Source organism: Natrix helvetica (assembly GCF_964273705.1).
Source record: "Natrix helvetica genome assembly, chromosome: 13".
Classification (NCBI taxonomy): domain Eukaryota; kingdom Metazoa; phylum Chordata; class Lepidosauria; order Squamata; family Natricidae; genus Natrix; species Natrix helvetica.
Window position 1 is genome coordinate 1,628,211 of NC_138557.1, and position 19,258 is coordinate 1,647,468.

Sequence of the window (19,258 nt, forward strand, 5' to 3'; positions counted from 1 at the left end):
CAAACAATTTGCAAGGAGGCCCATCATGGAACCGAAGAAACCCCGCATCGCATGGCGCAGGAAGGAGAGACAAGGGGGAGAAGTTGGTTAGAAGGAATTTCTACCATGCTTATGCTATCAGATGAGCAAGCTCTCCTCTGAAACAAAGCAGATCTTCAAAACCAGAAGCCACTCCTCATTCCACCATGATTTGTGGCTTTGGATGCTAGGAAGCCTTTTTTTATTTTATTTTCAATTTTCCACCACGAAAACACATCTGGCCCCCATGTGATGAATTCTAAGGTGCTGGGCCATTGATTTATTCATTCAGGGTTTTAAATATTGCTCTTGGCAATGCTGCTTTCGTCTTCGGTGTTTATTTTTAACGGGACTGCCGTATCTTCCATTTCCTCGTCGGCTGAATAGGGGTTGTGATGCTTCCTGCCACCGCTACCATCAGACTCAGCTTCCGGTCTTCAAATGTTCAAAACATGTATTGGCCATATGTTCTAACCCGGGGTCTCCAACTGTGGTAACTTTTAAGCCTGGAGGACTTCAACTTCCAGAATCCCCCTGCTTGGGGAATTCTGGGAGTTGAAGTCTACCAGGCTTAAAGTTGCCAAGGCTGGAGACCCCTCCTCTAACCTATGCCAGCAAAACATGGATATTAATCAGGGGTGAAATCCAGCAGGTTCCGACAGGTTCTGGCGAACCGGTAGCGGAAATTTTGAGTAGTTTGGAGAACTGGCAAATGCCACCTCTGGCTGGCCCCAGAGTAGGGTGGGGGGGGGGAATGGAGATTTTGCAGTATCCTTCCCCTCTCACGCCCACTAAGCCATACCCACCATGCCCTGCGCACAGAACCGGTAGTAAAAAAAATTGAATTTCACCACTGACACTAAGCTCGCAATCAGTACATAAGCGACGAGGGGCACAAAGAGCCACGGAAAGACATAACACAAGATAAGATAGGAAGACCCACTCCTGGAGTAGAGAACAAACAAAAATATACGATGCCATCAAGAGAGGAAAAGAGCTGAAATGGAAACGGGCAGGTCCCATAGCAAGAAGAACGAAACCGAATTCGTTTAGTGACTGTTTGAAGTTACGGTGGCACTGAAAAATGTGACTTACGACCGTTTGTCACACTTACGACCTCTGCAGCATCTCCAGGGTCACGTGGTCAAAATTCTGACACTGGTTCATACTTATGACCATTGCAGCATCCCAGGGGGATCCACTTTTGCGACCTTCCGACAAGATTCACTTAACAACCATGTTGCTAACTTAATGACTGCTGTGATTCACTTAACAACGGTGATAAGAAAGATTGCAAAGTGGGGCGAGACTCACTTAACAAAGGTCTCACTTAACAACTAAAATTCCGGGCTCCACTTTGGCCGTAAGTTGAGGACTCCCTGTATCCTCTTAATGACTGCCTGATTCATTTAGCAACGGTTCGCTTAAGAACCCAGGCAAAAAAGTGTTGTATAACCGGGCATGACTCAGTTCAGATCCGCCTTGCTTAACGGTGGAAATTTTGCTTCCCGTCGTGGTTGTAAATCGAGGGAAACCTCTCCTTGCCTGGGGTTTGCTGGCCAGCCAAAAATCAAGGGAAATGAAATGAATGTCAATCTCCCATCGGTTCATAAATATTGTATATTTGTCTGCTGCAATTGCTCAAGGCGAAGAGGGGAGGACGGAATTTATGCCTTTGTTTTTCAAACCAGAAAGCTCGTCTTGCTAACAGGCCTTCCGGAAGAGCTATCAGCCTGTGACAGATAAGTGCGCATCCCTTCAAAACAGCCGAGGATTCCCGCTGCTCCCGAAATGGGGACGAAGATGCACAATTTGTATTCTGCTTTCCCTCCTGCTCTGTGGACGCCCAAATCATGTGTCTCTCCGGTGGGAACGCAATTCATTTCCCCCAGTGAAACTTTTCAAGGGAAAAAAAAAATGCAACTGGACTTTCTTGGGGTTTTTTTCCCTTGAAAAGTTTCACTTCTCATCCAAGAAGTTTGGGTGAGTTCTTCGTCAGAAGAACTGATGAAACTTCTTGGATAAGTGAAACTTTTCAAGGGGAAAAAACCCCCAAGAAAGTCCAGTTGTCTTTTGGAAAAAAACACCCTTGGGACTTGGATGATGGAGACTTTCTACAGACATTTAATCAAGAGACAGAATTTAATTCCAAATTGTGACCCAGGGCTGAAGACGTGGAGGTGGGAAATTGTTGTAAAGGCAACCCGGTGATATTTCTATCATTGTCCAGGAGAGATCTTCTCACAAAGGGCCAAACTTACCTAGTTAAATAGTCCAGGGCCAACTCTGCCCCCGAGGGCTTCTGAGGCTGGTTCTTCTCGGCCCCAACCATTGATTCTCGCATGAGTTTCTTTTGTGCTTTGTTACGTTCCTTCTTCAGCTTTCGCTCCAACACTCTCTTCTCCTCTGGAGAAAGTTCTTCTTCGGTCTCCTCTTCCTCTTGTTTCTTCACCTAAGAACCAAGAGAACAAATTTAATCCATAGGTCCATTACATGCGACCCGAACATCTGAACAGAGGTTAGCGAGTCCTTCGCCTTGAATGGACTATTGAGACCAGGGTAGTCCTCCATCCATTCCACCCTGAGAAGACCCACCTTTGGAGGGGGACATTTGGGAAGAGAGTCCCCACAATCACACAGGCTGTGGTAATAGCAATAGCACTTAGGCTGATACAAAAGACAGCCAAAAGACGAGCGAGATCGGGAATATTATTTCGAATTTGCAGCTTGTAGTTTTACATAGCGAGACCATCGCTTATCTAATTCGGGGAGGAAAAAAAAGAAGAGAAGAATTACAGAAACGGATATAAAGAAAGCTTATGTTCCAGAGACACTGGAATCATGCTGTGATTTTAGATTGGTAAAACTGAAGCTCGATCAATTGTGGCTTCTGTGCACTGAATATTCATTAAAATGAGTTAAGCAGATATCCTAGGAAGAGGGAGAAATACGTGGGGAGCCCTTGGCTTCATGTCTGAACCAATGGAAATGCAAGAGAAATGCCAGTTTCCTGGAATTCTCCGATAAATGTTTCCAAAAGGATGGATGACTATCCTTCCTTTGTTGGAGATTTCATAAATCTAAAGTCCTTTAAACAAGGCATGATACACACCCACTGATTATTCCTTTTTTAAAAATTATTTATGGGGAAAGGTCAAGAGAGAAAGTTAAAGTTTTGGGGTAATGTGGTATGTATTTCTCCATGGGAATCCCTGGACCTAGCTTCTGGGAGGAGGATAGGTGGGTAGGTAAATAAATAAGGAGGAGGAGGAGAATTATGGGGTCCTTGGTGGTCTCCAACCAAGGAAAGACCCTCCCCAGGAGGAATGGAGGAGGAGAAGGAGGAGGAGAAGGAGAAGGAGAAGGAGAAGGAGAAGGAGAAGGAGAAGGAGAAGGAGAAGGAGAAGAAGATGATGATTAGACACTCCTAGAAGGATGCCCTAAAACTGGGATGGCAAATCTATGGCGCCCGTGCCACAGATGGCACAGAGAGCCCTCTCTGCAGACACACGACCCGTCTCCCCAGCTCAGCTCGGGGTGTATGCAGGAGGTGCATGGACATGTGTGGGGGCCCAAAAGAGGACATGGGGGGGGAGGTGGAAGGAGCCTGGGGGTTTCCATGCACATGCATAGGGGGCCAAGGTACACAGAGGGTGTCATGCGTGCATTGCAATATGGGTGTGGGCAGGCTCGTGCGCACTTTCAGCATGGGACGACAAAAAGCTTAGGCCTCACTAGGAGGTTGTTTAAAAAAGGGATTTAACGAAATGTTAAGCCCGTGTCTCCTGCCTTTTCCCGTCGCAAAGGAAGAACCGGGTGGGGTGATCCAGCCCGGTCTCCACACGGAGCTCCTTAAACTCGAGACGCCCTTATCTGCAGAACAGCCATGCAATGCCGGAGCCCAGCTGTGTTGCCCATCTGGACATCTGCAGGCCAGGGGTCGCTTCTGGCCGGCTTTACTGCTGGTTCGCTCGTGCGCTCGCTTTGTGTGTGCACGGGCTTTGCACTCGTGTGTGCGCATGCGCAACTCAATTAAAATTGTTCTGCGCATGTGCCGAATTAAAAAACAAGATAACGGCAGGGATGGCGGTGACTGGAGAACCGGTCCGGGGGCGTGGCAGGCCTGCGTCACTGCCAGTTCCAGCGGCCCAGGCCACCATACCGCTACTGGTTTGGCCGAACCGGTAGGAACCCCCCTTTGCTGCAGACGTTCCTCCTCCTGCCGTCCCCGGAAGCAGGCTAAGCGGAGAGCTGGGGATGTGCCCCCCGTCTAGCCGCTCTTGGCCTGAATTTCCAACCCAGCTCTCCCTGCTCTCATTCAGCACACGGCGCTCGCATCTGGGTTTCAATAGGGAAGCCGGGGGGGGGGGGGGACTACGTGCTTGGCCGGATCTCAGTTTTGTTGTGCAACGGCCTTGTGGTTTGTCGCCCTGGATCTTCTAAGTGGGACGAGCAGGGGTTGCGTGGCCTCGGACCTTTGGCAGAGGCGTTTCCAGGGTTGTGGGGGTAGAGGGGTAAAAGCTTAGAAGGCTTTCAAGATTTGGAAAAGCAGCCCAGGCAGGGGAGGGGGGTCTTCATGCCCTCGGATGGGGAAGGGAACGACGCCATCCCTCCACCTGCCAAGAAGGGGAGAAAGGAGGACCACAGAGTGGCGGGCAGCCCGCCAAGCCGCTCGGCAGTGTGACTGAGCGGGTTCCTGTAATGAAAGCCAGCGTTTCTTCGGAGAGCTGACCCAGCCTCCAGTGACTGAAATCAATAAAAACAGTCAGGCGAGGGGCCCGGGTGGAGGGGAGGAGGACCCCCCCCCCTCCACTCTCCATTCTCCTCCAGTTTTCCCTTGGCTCCGCTTCCCACTTTCTCCTCTGCCAGAAAAAGTTGAAAACTCCGATAAACTGTGTGTCCTTTTGCTTGAGCTGCAAAGATTCTCTCCCCCACCTCTGGTTTTTCTCCCCCCCTCCCTCCCCACCACCTCTTTTCGACATTTTCTTTTTCGCTTGACTGAAGGTTTGGTAAGAAGTTGCTGAACTTCCCATCCGGCAAAACTCCCTTCCTTCTTTTTTGTTTCTTCTTCTTCTTCTTTTTTTGAAAGCCATGAAAGAATTCTTTTGGAAGCAGGAACCTGTCCAAGCGAGTGGAGAAGCATTCAGATGCCTTCCTGACCTGATCTTTGATATATGGAATAAATAAAAATACAAGGGTCTTGGGGAAGGAAGGAGGAAATGAAACCCAGTTTAGAGCTGGGGAAGAAGGGAAAGAAACAAACCAACCAGAAACCACTATTGAAGAGATGAAGGAAGGGAGATGTGGGATTTTATTGCCTGGAAAGAATTTGCAGTTGCCGATGTGCTGAATGCTAAAATGGCTGCAGAAATGCACTGGAGGAGGAGGAGGAGGAGGTGATCCAGTGTTAAAAGAGTTCAGTTTCAGTTCTTGGTAAGTCCCTTCATGTCTATTTCATTTTAACCTCGCGGGTCGATGCCGGAAATCAAACAGCTCGTCCCCTTTACTGTTACCTAACCCCAAAATGCTTTCAATGTGCCTTCTCTTATTTTGTGTGTGTGTGTTCCATTCTTTGAAGACCAAGGGTGTAAACAAAGCAGAATTTTTACGGAGGGTTTGGCCAAGAGAGCTGTCATCGGAAGGAAGGGCCAAGTATGCGTGCAATGCCCGAGGGAATCGATCTCTTGACTCGTGGTTTGCCCTGTTGAGGTTTAACTTGGGTTACTGACAAGTCCTCGGTCGAAGGGAGCCTGGGGTCTTCCCAAGGTGGGGTTTTCATTGAGGAACGTTGGGGAGGCCCCAGGGCGAGAAGGTTGCAATGATGAAGGTGAGGATGGAGCAGGGGTTTTTCCGATGCGTGTGATACAAGCCTTAACCAGAATAGCCACTATCTGGAGCATCTTGCTTTTAAGTAGAATAACGCTTGTGTGAAATGGTATGGGGCTTCCCGCTTGAGCAGGGGGTTAGACTAGAAGACCTCCAAGGTCCCTTCCCAGTCTATTATTCTGTGATTTTGACTACTTTTCATCAGAAGGAGACTTTGGAAAAGATGAGCAAAAGAAATTTGCTCATTTGTCCTAGCAAGGCAGGACAGATGTAATGTGGGATAAGTTTAATGAAAAGCAGGACTAGGGGTGACACGATAGCAGTATATCAGTATTTGAGGGGCAGCCACAGAGAAGAAGGGGTCAACTTATTTTCCAAAGTATCAGAAGGCAGGACAAGAAACAATGGAGGGAAACTAAGGAGAAATTCCCTGACAACAATTAATCAAAGGAACAACTGGCCTCCAGAAGTTGTGGGTGCTGAATGTTTTCAAGAAGAGACTGGACAACTATTTGTCTGGAATGAGACAGAGTCTCCTGCTCGGGCAGGGGCTGGACTAGAAGACCTCCAGGTTCCCTTCTGTTATGCCACCTTTCCTCTCTCTATACAACTGTGTAGCCCAGCCAAATAATGTTACTGCCGTAAGGATAGGCAGCGTCTTAGATGCGAGCGATCAATGCAAAGATTTTCAAAAGCCTTTCAACTCTTCCTCCGATTCTCCAGACATTTTTTGGGGAGGCTTCTGAAGTTTTGTGGATAAATCTTGCCGCGACCAAAGCTGAGGAATGAAAGGCAGACGGAGCTGGAGGGCAAATTCGAGAATGCTCGGCTGGAGGACGGAGTTCTCATACCAGCCACCGTGATATTTTTCGCATGACTGGAAATCTGGCTGATCATCACGTTTGCAGGACTCAGAATCCAAGTATCCTCGTTTTGCTATTGTTCAGGTGCTGTTCGAAGTTACGACAACGCTGGGGGAAAATGGCCCAGGGCGGTTTTTCACACTTACGACCGTTGCAGCCTCCCCAGGGTCATGTGATCCAAATTCTTAACAAGAGTGGCAAGAAACTTCAAAAAACAGGGCAAGACACACTTAGCAACTGTCTCGCTTAGCGATGGAAATTTTGGGCTCAATTGTGGCCGTAAGTCAAGGGATGTTTCCTTTCCATCTCTGCAAGCGGGATGCGCATGGAGCACCTTTGTGGTCTGGGTTGTTATATGACCCTCTGTTTCAACCTGAACATATTTCTGTTTCACTGAAGAGGCTTCCTGCATGCCGACTCTGACTTGACTTCCCTTGAGCGGAGATCAACGCCCAAGAGATAGACAGTTCCTTGGGATTAGATGCTTCTTCTGTTTCTTCTCCCTTCTCCTTCCCCTTCCCCTTCTTCTTCTTCCTCCTCCTCCTCAATTCTAGACTTCTTCTTTCTCCTCCTCCTCCTCCTCCTCCTCTTCTTCTTCTCCTCCTCCTCACTTCTAGAAGTCTTCCTCCTCCTCCTCCTCAATTCTAGAAGTCTTCCTCCTCCTCCTCAATTCTAGAAGTCCTCCTCCTCCTCCTCCTCCTCCTCCTCCTCCTCCTCCTCCTCCTCCTCCTCCTCCTCCTCCTCCTCCTCCTCCTCCTCCTCCTCCTCCTCCTCCTCCTCCTCCTCTCCTCCTCCTCCTCAATTCTAGAAGTCTTCTTCTTCCTCCTCCTATTTTTATCAACAGCCACACGAAAATGTGCTGCTGAGTTTTGTCCAAACCGGTCCCTTTGATTTTGAAGCCATGATGTTCTTCTTCTGCCTGGACCTCCTTTGCCTTCAAACTTTCCCTGGAGGATTAAGTGAAGGATGCCGTATTTTCCCGGGTGTTGCATCCCATGTCCAAAATATTCTAACTTTTGCTTTTTCATGGTTTTGATGATCTCCCTTGGCTTTCCCAAGTGGCTTATCACCTCCTCCTTTCTGATTTTGTCAAGCCAGCTTATACATAACAGCCGCCTGTCAATCCACATTTCAAATGCTTCTAGTCTGCTCAATTGGTTTTCGGTCCAAGACCAACTCTACACTCCGTAGAGCAGGATAGAAAAGACGTAACATCTGACAAGCCTGATTTTTCAGTCTTAGGCTTATGCCGTGACTGCAGGAGATCTTTTGCATTTTGAAGAAATACTGTTCGAGTTTCCTCTATCCTTGTCTTGACTTCAGGGGTTGTGTCCCAGCTCGGATTTAGCAGAGGTAGCCAAACATGATTTGCACCATCTTATAAATAGTTCCAGAAGCTGCAGGAGCAGCTGCTGTCTGTCCAAAGGTGGGAGTGGGCACTGCGTGGGGAGGGGGGACAGATGGAGCATTTGTGCACAAACATGTCTGAGCATTGGAGCTGGAGGAAAAGTCATCTGTCATCCTTCGCTCAAGAGGTGGGGAAGGAACTGAAGAATTTGTCTCACACTAAAATGTGTTCAAGATTGCTCTCCTGGAGGACGAAAACAAAAATTTGCAGCCTTAAAATGCGATAAAAGTATCTGCATTGTTCAGAGACTCATTATAGAGGAAAGTTTAATGTGGGCCTAGAACATCTGACAGGGCTTCATCCATCCTTATAGCAGCAAAATCTCCTTCTCCTGGAAGAACGTCGGTGCATTGGGACATGTATGGCCATGGTTCTGTCTTCCTGGTTTCCAGGTAGCTCCTTGATAGGACAACTACTTTCTGTGCAGAAGGAACCAGGTTCAACCCTTTCAGCATCTTTAGATGGGCTTGAGGGAATGGTTCTTACAGGACCTCCGCTGGTCTGGGTGGACAAGACTAAGCTCAATGGTCAAGGCCTGTTTGCCTCCTTGACCTTAAACATCTAGCCAGCTTCGGACTTTCCAACCTGCCACATATTTGGTCCAGTCATTCAAAGCTGAGACCTTCCATCTTCTCCGGCTGCTTAAAGTCTATCCTTGGGTGTCTAGTGGAATCAGACCCTCAATTTTTAGATGATACACCTCTAGGGTTCACGAAACAACAGTATTTGCCAAACGTTGCCAAGTAACATTAGCTAATCTCTCCAACCAAGGATGACCTTCTCTCTTTGGTCTGGCGCTGACCATAAGTTCTAAATCACGGCTTTCCAAACTTGGTGTGGACTTAGACTCCCAGAATTCCCCAGCCAGCATGGCTCTGAAATATGTTGACTCTGAAAACTGCTTAGAGAGAGCTGGAAAGACCTGTGAAGCGGGATATAAGTCCAAGTGCTATTGCTACTAGTCATTGCAGCCACCTATGCTGCCCTAAACTTAACAAAAATGAAGTTGTAAACCTTGAATCAATGGTGTTTGCTCTCCTGCGGTTTTCCAGCCAGCAGTGGGCTTGGAAGGCCTAGGACCAGTAGGGTGGCCTTCCAAATATTTTGAAAAATACTGCATCCTGTCCAAGAGATTTGGCCAATATTTAATTTCCAAAGAGAGGTGTGAGAACTCTGGTTTGTCCCAAGAAACCTTAAAAAGTAATGTTATACTGGAAACATTCAAAGGGTGGAGATATCTTCTCAAGGCCATGGAGGGTAGAGTTACCAAACTGAGCTTTATTGGCTGCCGAGAAATGCTTCATCTGCACTGCAGTAGTTACATAAACATTTGCACAGTCATCAAATAATCTGCTTTGGAGTCCAAAACCTTCACCATGTATGAACGTTGCTGAGCTTCCGGCTAGCCTGGGGAATTCTAGAAGTTGGAATCCACAAGTGTTCACGTTGCCCAGGTTGGATGCCCTTGCTGTCCACTCAAAACTTCTGAGTTAAGTCTCAGCTCAGCCATGGACGTGCTCGGTACCTCCAAGAAACAATTTTTCTATCCGGACAATTTTATGGTAGCAACCTAGGGCACCATCTCTGTCAGGGTTCCAAACAGCATCCAAAATTAAATCTGAATCCGAGGCAAAGAATTCTTCAAAATTCCAATTTATTAAGAGAGACATGTTGGCACATCTGGGAAAACCCGAATCTGAAAGCTTCCCGGGTTTTCCCACCCAGTTGAAAGTTCATGATCTTGCCCCCACACCCACAAGTCCATCCCATGGTCCAATCTTCCACTGCCACGAAGACGGAGTCCACCCATCCAGTTCTGGCCAGGTCCAGAGACCAAGATGACCTTGAGTTTCTAACAAGAATGTTATTATGGCTACATATCACCCAACTCCGTATAATCCCCTCTCCCATTTTCCCACAATAGGAAGTCGACAGTAGAAAGTGTGGCAGGCCTGAAGTCCCAAAGAAAAGATGGCTTGCAGGCATGACAATCTCATTCCGGGACAACAAAACTACCACCACGTAAAGCCACAGTTCCTCCCACTTCAGAAGGGAATATCTTTCGGCTGTGAGAGAATCAGAAACACAGGAAAACCCTTTGGTCAGCCAGAACATGTTCAGTTACGCAAGAGGGATGCATACATGGACGCATGCTTGTACAGCCTGCAGGATTGCCAAATGCTCTTTCGCATCGCATGATTGACCCTGGAGGATAAATAAAGGCAGGAAGGAGATTGTTGCACAAGCTGAACCTCCCATGGGACGTCTCTCAATCTAGGTCAATGTCCTATTATTATTTTTAAGGGAACAAGGCAGAATTATCCTCTGTGCCAACAGATGAGGTCTCCAAGGAGCTGCAAACTTTATTACTCGCAGGTGGCGATTCAGGCTTGGAATTTTTTTATTTTGTTTTATTTTAATTGTTCTTTGGCTACTTGTACCCTTCAGCTAAATCAGTGTTTCTCAAACTTGGCGACTTTAAGTCCTGTGGACTTCAACTCCCAGAATCCCCCAGCCAGCATAGCTGAAGTCCACAGGACTTAAAGTCGCCAAGTTTGAGAAACACTGAGCTAAATGTTGGACACGCTGGTTCTGGCTGGAGGCCCAAAACAGGCTGTGTGTCCGGGTTCCAAATAGCATCCAAAAGCAAATCAGAGTCCAAGGCAAAGTACTACTCAAAGTTCCAATTTATGAAGTAAGAGAGCCATGTTGGCCCATCTGGGAAAACACGAATCTGTTCTCAAGAAACAGCTGGATGGGTACATCTTCGGGTATAGACGGAGCTGGAAAATTCTGAATGTGGCATTGCACAGAGATCAAACTACACAACAACTGGGAAGAATAATCAAGAGGAAGAGACAACGGTCCAAAGTAGGAAACGCTTCTGAATGCATGAAAAGCAACCTTCACAGGCAAAACCTCACTTTAAGTCATTTCTACCATTATGTAGGACAAACTCCCCCTCCCCCCCCCCAAAATATATATTCAGAGGTTGACTAAATACGAAGAGAACATTAAGTATATACCAGACACAGAGATAAATGCAGACAGATTTCTGGCTTTAAAAAGTTCTTTTTGGTACAGAACTCAAGAACAGGTTGCATTCACAATGGGATTCACCCTTTAGATAAAGGGGTGTCCAAACTTGGGAACTTTAAGACTTGTGGACTTCAACTCCCAGAATTCCCCAGCCAGCATGGCTGGCTGGGGAATTCTGGGAGTTGAAGTCCACAAGTCTTAAAGTTCCCAAGTTTGGACACCCCTGCTTTAGATAAACCATGACACATGCTGGGTTTGGGGTGAACAGATGGTGATTAGAGGGAGGTTCTTGTGCTCTTGGAGCTCGGATGTTTTCTTGCAGACATTTCATGACCCAGCTAGGTAACATCATCAGTGCTAAGAGAGTGGGGTTTATGGAGAGGAGGAGGAAGAGGAGGAGGAGGAGGGGCATGGGGTCCTTGATGATTTCCGAGCTTGGTGGTTTCCTGCAGACATTTCATTATGAATATCTCCAAGGGGGACAGTTTTAGAGCTCCACATAGCTTTGGCCAATAAAAGCCAAACTCGGAATTACTCCAAATCAGGGAATAATTCATGAGAATTACCCCGGGAGAAAAAACCACTAACCCCAAGAACACAAGATGTGGCGCCTCGAATTAGCTTCTCCGATGGTGTCGTGCAGACCCATACGTGGGCGCATGTTCCCCTCGCTGGCTTCCCTGTGCGAAAGCTACCTGTCTCCTGATGGTGGGCGATGCAATTTGGTCACAAAGCTTTCTCCCCCACCCCTCCGGCATGGAGAGACGCTGGATCTCAAGTGTCAGGGCACGGAGGAGTTCAACCCAAGGGCATCTGTGAAACAGCTGTGGGTCAGGCTGTCTGGCAGGATGGGCGCAGATGCTCTCGGCCTCATGTCTGCCTGCCTACACCTACGCTCCCGGCAACATATGTGCACGCAGGAAAGCCCAAAAGCCACTGATTTTAATTTCAGGAATGGCATGCACCTGCACACAAATAGACAGGCGGCGTGATAAATGCCAGGCATACGCTTGGTCTGGGGCATCCTGGGGAGTTAATAGAATTCTCACGAATACTTTGAAAATGCAGCCATTTCTTCTGTCAATGCTTTCTCTTCGGGAGAATCGAGGCTCACGTCAGGAAGAGCCTGTTCTACTGGAAAGAAGGATTCTGTCTGCAGCTAAAAATAAAAGAGCATTCTTTGAGGGGCTGCCACAGAGAAGAGGAAGGTCAACTTCTTCTCCAAAGCACCTGAGGGCAGAACAAGAAGCAATGGGTGGAAACTAATCAAGGAGAGAAGCAACCTAGAACTAAGGAGGAATTTCCTGACAGTTAGAACAATTAATTAGTGGAACAACTTGCCTCCAGAAGTTGTGAATGCCCCAACGCTGTTTTTTAAGAAGAGATTGGACAGACGTTTGTCTAAAATGGTATGGATTTCCTGCTTGAGCAGGGGGTTGGACTAGAAGACCTCCAAGGTCCCTTCCACTCTGTTATTCTGTAAAGTCATGGTCAACTCCACCTTAAGAAAGAGACCCTTCTCCTAAAATGTTGTATAATACACACACATGAATTGCACTTTTCCCCACCTGCTGAGTTATTAACTGCTCAAATTGTTTACTTTTCACTGACAGGTGTTTAAGAACCAAAAAAAAAACCCACCAAAGAACAATTTGTGAGATGACTCTGCTCTAACCTATCCTGGGCAATTTTTCTTTTATGTAACCCGTTTTGACTGCCCGAGTTGTTTTTTCCAGCTCATTTTATGCATTCTTCGGTTGTACTTATTTCCTGTTCATAGAGAACAACAAAACCGAATTCAGGAAAGACCAGCCTCCCCAGTTGGGAGATCATAAGAGTTTGAGGAAATCATGTTCCTTCGTGGCAGAGATATGATGGGCTTCCTGTAGGTTGGTTTGGGGATGGGGATCACGCAAAATTTCCATCTCGGCCCTACCTTTTGTTCCTGATACTTGAGGGGAAAAAAGAAAAGCCACAGACGCCAAGAAGTGGTTAATTCTTAGTGACCACATAGAAGTTTTTCCAGGATTTTTTCTCTGAAGAAAAAAATTACCATTTTGTTTAGACTGGAAACTTTTTATAGAATTTGTACTTGTGTAGAGCTGAACTCTCAGAATGGGAAAGGAGGCAGAGAATAGCAAGGGAAGGAATGATGTGAGATTGGAGGAAGAATGGCAGAGATCCAAGATCTGGAGGGGGTGAGTCACAAGACAAAGACACTGAGGTGGGGGCCCTTAAACTCCATATCATTTGAATCTTCCTGAAGCTAGGATTGGAGCTGCTGGAGAGAAGGAGGGGGTGAGTCACAAGACAAAGACACTGAGGTGGGGGCCCTTAAACTCCATATCATTTGAATCTTCCTGAAGCTAGGATTGGAGCTGCTAGAGAGAAGGAGGGGGTGAGTCACAAGACAAAGACACTGAGGTGGGGGCCCTTAAACTCCATATCATTTGAATCTTCCTGAAGCTAGGATTGGAGCTGCTGGAGAGAAGGAGGGGGTGAGTCACAAGACAAAGACACTGAGGTGGGGGCCCTTAAACTCCATATCATTTGAATCTTCCTGAAGCTAGGATTGGAGCTGCTGGAGAGAAGGAGGGGGTGAGTCACAAGACAAAGACACTGAGGTGGGGGCCCTTAAACTCCATATCATTTGAATCTTCCTGAAGCTAGGATTGGAGCTGCTGGAGAGAAGGAGGGGGTGAGTCACAAGACAAAGACACTGAGGTGGGGGCCCTTAAACTCCATATCATTTGAATCTTCCTGAAGCTAGGATTGGAGCTGCTGGAGAGAAGGAGGGGGTGAGTCACAAGACAAAGACACTGAGGTGGGGGCCCTTAAACTCCATATCATTTGAATCTTCCTGAAGCTAGGATTGGAGCTGCTAGAGAGAAGGAGGGGGTGAGTCACAAGACAAAGACACTGAGGTGGGGGCCCTTAAACTCCATATCATTTGAATCTTCCTGAAGCTAGGATTGGAGCTGCTGGAGAGAAGGAGGGGGTGAGTCACAAGACAAAGACACTGAGGTGGGGGCCCTTAAACTCCATATCATTTGAATCTTCCTGAAGCTAGGATTGGAGCTGCTAGAGAGAAGGAGGGGGTGAGTCACAAGACAAAGACACTGAGGTGGGGGCCCTTAAACTCCATATCATTTGAATCTTCCTGAAGCTAGGATTGGAGCTGCTGGAGAGAAGGAGGGGGTGAGTCACAAGACAAAGACACTGAGGTGGGGGCCCTTAAACTCCATATCATTTGAACCTTCCTGAAGCTAGGATTGGAGCTGCTGGAGAGAAGGAGGGGGTGAGTCACAAGACAAAGACACTGAGGTGGGGGCCCTTAAACTCCATATCATTTGAATCTTCCTGAAGCTAGGATTGGAGCTGCTAGAGAGAAGGAGGGGGTGAGTCACAAGACAAAGACACTGAGGTGGGGGCCCTTAAACTCCATATCATTTGAATCTTCCTGAAGCTAGGATTGGAGCTGCTGGAGAGAAGGAGGGGGTGAGTCACAAGACAAAGACACTGAGGTGGGGGCCCTTAAACTCCATATCATTTGAATCTTCCTGAAGCTAGGATTGGAGCTGCTGGAGAGAAGGAGGGGGTGAGTCACAAGACAAAGACACTGAGGTGGGGGCCCTTAAACTCCATATCATTTGAATCTTCCTGAAGCTAGGATTGGAGCTGCTAGAGAGAAGGAGGGGGTGAGTCACAAGACAAAGACACTGAGGTGGGGGCCCTTAAACTCCATATCATTTGAATCTTCCTGAAGCTAGGATTGGAGCTGCTGGAGAGAAGGAGGGGGTGAGTCACAAGACAAAGACACTGAGGTGGGGGCCCTTAAACTCCATATCATTTGAATCTTCCTGAAGCTAGGATTGGAGCTGCTGGAGAGAAGGAGGGGGTGAGTCACAAGACAAAGACACTGAGGTGGGGGCCCTTAAACTCCATATCATTTGAATCTTCCTGAAGCTAGGATTGGAGCTGCTGGAGAGAAGGAGGGGGTGAGTCACAAGACAAAGACACTGAGGTGGGGGCCCTTAAACTCCATATCATTTGAATCTTCCTGAAGCTAGGATTGGAGCTGCTGGAGAGAAGGAGGGGGTGAGTCACAAGACAAAGACACTGAGGTGGGGGCCCTTAAACTCCATATCATTTGAATCTTCCTGAAGCTAGGATTGGAGCTGCTAGAGAGAAGGAGGGGGTGAGTCACAAGACAAAGACACTGAGGTGGGGGCCCTTAAACTCCATATCATTTGAATCTTCCTGAAGCTAGGATTGGAGCTGCTGGAGAGAAGGAGGGGGTGAGTCACAAGACAAAGACACTGAGGTGGGGGCCCTTAAACTCCATATCATTTGAATCTTCCTGAAGCTAGGATTGGAGCTGCTAGAGAGAAGGAGGGGGTGAGTCACAAGACAAAGACACTGAGGTGGGGGCCCTTAAACTCCATATCATTTGAATCTTCCTGAAGCTAGGATTGGAGCTGCTGGAGAGAAGGAGGGGGTGAGTCACAAGACAAAGACACTGAGGTGGGGGCCCTTAAACTCCATATCATTTGAACCTTCCTGAAGCTAGGATTGGAGCTGCTGGAGAGAAGGAGGGGGTGAGTCACAAGACAAAGACACTGAGGTGGGGGCCCTTAAACTCCATATCATTTGAATCTTCCTGAAGCTAGGATTGGAGCTGCTGGAGAGAAGGAGGGGGTGAGTCACAAGACAAAGACACTGAGGTGGGGGCCCTTAAACTCCATATCATTTGAATCTTCCTGAAGCTAGGATTGGAGCTGCTAGAGAGAAGGAGGGGGTGAGTCACAAGACAAAGACACTGAGGTGGGGGCCCTTAAACTCCATATCATTTGAATCTTCCTGAAGCTAGGATTGGAGCTGCTAGAGAGAAGGAGGGGGTGAGTCACAAGACAAAGACACTGAGGTGGGGGCCCTTAAACTCCATATCATTTGAATCTTCCTGAAGCTAGGATTGGAGCTGCTGGAGAGAAGGAGGGGGTGAGTCACAAGACAAAGACACTGAGGTGGGGGCCCTTAAACTCCATATCATTTGAATCTTCCTGAAGCTAGGATTGGAGCTGCTGGAGAGAAGGAGGGGGTGAGTCACAAGACAAAGACACTGAGGTGGGGGCCCTTAAACTCCATATCATTTGAATCTTCCTGAAGCTAGGATTGGAGCTGCTGGAGAGAAGGAGGGGGTGAGTCACAAGACAAAGACACTGAGGTGGGGGCCCTTAAACTCCATATCATTTGAATCTTCCTGAAGCTAGGATTGGAGCTGCTAGAGAGAAGGAGGGGGTGAGTCACAAGACAAAGACACTGAGGTGGGGGCCCTTAAACTCCATATCATTTGAATCTTCCTGAAGCTAGGATTGGAGCTGCTGGAGAGAAGGAGGGGGTGAGTCACAAGACAAAGACACTGAGGTGGGGGCCCTTAAACTCCATATCATTTGAATCTTCCTGAAGCTAGGATTGGAGCTGCTGGAGAGAAGGAGGGGGTGAGTCACAAGACAAAGACACTGAGGTGGGGGCCCTTAAACTCCATATCATTTGAATCTTCCTGAAGCTAGGATTGGAGCTGCTGGAGAGAAGGAGGGGGTGAGTCACAAGACAAAGACACTGAGGTGGGGGCCCTTAAACTCCATATCATTTGAATCTTCCTGAAGCTAGGATTGGAGCTGCTAGAGAGAAGGAGGGGGTGAGTCACAAGACAAAGACACTGAGGTGGGGGCCCTTAAACTCCATATCATTTGAATCTTCCTGAAGCTAGGATTGGAGCTGCTGGAGAGAAGGAGGGGGTGAGTCACAAGACAAAGACACTGAGGTGGGGGCCCTTAAACTCCATATCATTTGAATCTTCCTGAAGCTAGGATTGGAGCTGCTAGAGAGAAGGAGGGGGTGAGTCACAAGACAAAGACACTGAGGTGGGGGCCCTTAAACTCCATATCATTTGAATCTTCCTGAAGCTAGGATTGGAGCTGCTGGAGAGAAGGAGGGGGTGAGTCACAAGACAAAGACACTGAGGTGGGGGCCCTTAAACTCCATATCATTTGAATCTTCCTGAAGCTAGGATTGGAGCTGCTGGAGAGAAGGAGGGGGTGAGTCACAAGACAAAGACACTGAGGTGGGGGCCCTTAAACTCCATATCATTTGAATCTTCCTGAAGCTAGGATTGGAGCTGCTAGAGAGAAGGAGGGGGTGAGTCACAAGACAAAGACACTGAGGTGGGGGCCCTTAAACTCCATATCATTTGAATCTTCCTGAAGCTAGGATTGGAGCTGCTGGAGAGAAGGAGGGGGTGAGTCACAAGACAAAGACACTGAGGTGGGGGCCCTTAAACTCCATATCATTTGAATCTTCCTGAAGCTAGGATTGGAGCTGCTAGAGAGAAGGAGGGGGTGAGTCACAAGACAAAGACACTGAGGTGGGGGCCCTTAAACTCCATATCATTTGAATCTTCCTGAAGCTAGGATTGGAGCTGCTGGAGAGAAGGAGGGGGTGAGTCACAAGACAAAGACACTGAGGTGGGGGCCCTTAAACTCCATATCATTTGAATCTTCCTGAAGCTAGGATTGGAGCTGCTAGAGAGAAGGAGGGGGTGAGTCACAAGACAAAGACACTGAGGTGGGGGCCCTTAAACTCCATATCATTTGAATCTTCCTGAAGCTAGGATTGGAGCTGCTGGAGAGAAGGAGGGGGTGAGTCACAAGACAAAGACACTGAGGTGGGGGCCCTTAAACTCCATATCATTTGAATCTTCCTGAAGCTAGGATTGGAGCTGCTGGAGAGAAGGAGGGGGTGAGTCACAAGACAAAGACACTGAGGTGGGGGCCCTTAAACTCCATATCATTTGAACCTTCCTGAAGCTAGGATTGGAGCTGCTAGAGAGAAGGAGGGGGTGAGTCACAAGACAAAGACACTGAGGTGGGGGCCCTTAAACTCCATATCATTTGAATCTTCCTGAAGCTAGGATTGGAGCTGCTGGAGAGAAGGAGGGGGTGAGTCACAAGACAAAGACACTGAGGTGGGGGCCCTTAAACTCCATATCATTTGAATCTTCCTGAAGCTAGGATTGGAGCTGCTGGAGAGAAGGAGGGGGTGAGTCACAAGACAAAGACACTGAGGTGGGGGCCCTTAAACTCCATATCATTTGAATCTTCCTGAAGCTAGGATTGGAGCTGCTGGAGAGAAGGAGGGGGTGAGTCACAAGACAAAGACACTGAGGTGGGGGCCCTTAAACTCCATATCATTTGAATCTTCCTGAAGCTAGGATTGGAGCTGCTGGAGAGAAGGAGGGGGTGAGTCACAAGACAAAGACACTGAGGTGGGGGCCCTTAAACTCCATATCATTTGAATCTTCCTGAAGCTAGGATTGGAGCTGCTAGAGAGAAGGAGGGGGTGAGTCACAAGACAAAGACACTGAGGTGGGGGCCCTTAAACTCCATATCATTTGAATCTTCCTGAAGCTAGGATTGGAGCTGCTGGAGAGAAGGAGGGGGTGAGTCACAAGACAAAGACACTGAGGTGGGGGCCCTTAAACTCCATATCATTTGAATCTTCCTGAAGCTAGGATTGGAGCTGCTAGAGAGAAGGAGGGGGTGAGTCACAAGACAAAGACACTGAGGTGGGGGCCCTTAAACTCCATATCATTTGAATCTTCCTGAAGCTAGGATTGGAGCTGCTGGAGAGAAGGAGGGGGTGAGTCACAAGACAAAGACACTGAGGTGGGGGCCCTTAAACTCCATATCATTTGAATCTTCCTGAAGCTAGGATTGGAGCTGCTGGAGAGAAGGAGGGGGTGAGTCACAAGACAAAGACACTGAGGTGGGGGCCCTTAAACTCCATATCATTTGAATCTTCCTGAAGCTAGGATTGGAGCTGCTGGAGAGAAGGAGGGGGTGAGTCACAAGACAAAGACACTGAGGTGGGGGCCCTTAAACTCCATATCATTTGAACCTTCCTGAAGCTAGGATTGGAGCTGCTGGAGAGAAGGAGGGGGTGAGTCACAAGACAAAGACACTGAGGTGGGGGCCCTTAAACTCCATATCATTTGAACCTTCCTGAAGCTAGGATTGGAGCTGCTGGAGAGAAGGAGGGGGTGAGT

At 48.0% G+C, this 19,258-nt stretch overlaps 1 protein-coding gene across 3 annotated transcripts in view; it reads right to left on the reverse strand.

Annotated features, from left to right (window-relative positions):
- The window catches only part of CHLSN (cholesin), an 84,804-nt gene that overhangs the window by 6,945 nt on the left and 58,601 nt on the right, over positions 1-19,258 (reverse strand). For all 3 annotated transcript variants that reach the window (XM_081965656.1, XM_081965655.1, XM_081965657.1), the window contains exon 3: positions 2,280-2,470. In XM_081965656.1, coding sequence (XP_081821782.1) covers positions 2,280-2,470 — 191 coding nt within the window. The remainder of the gene's footprint in view (positions 1-2,279; positions 2,471-19,258) is intronic.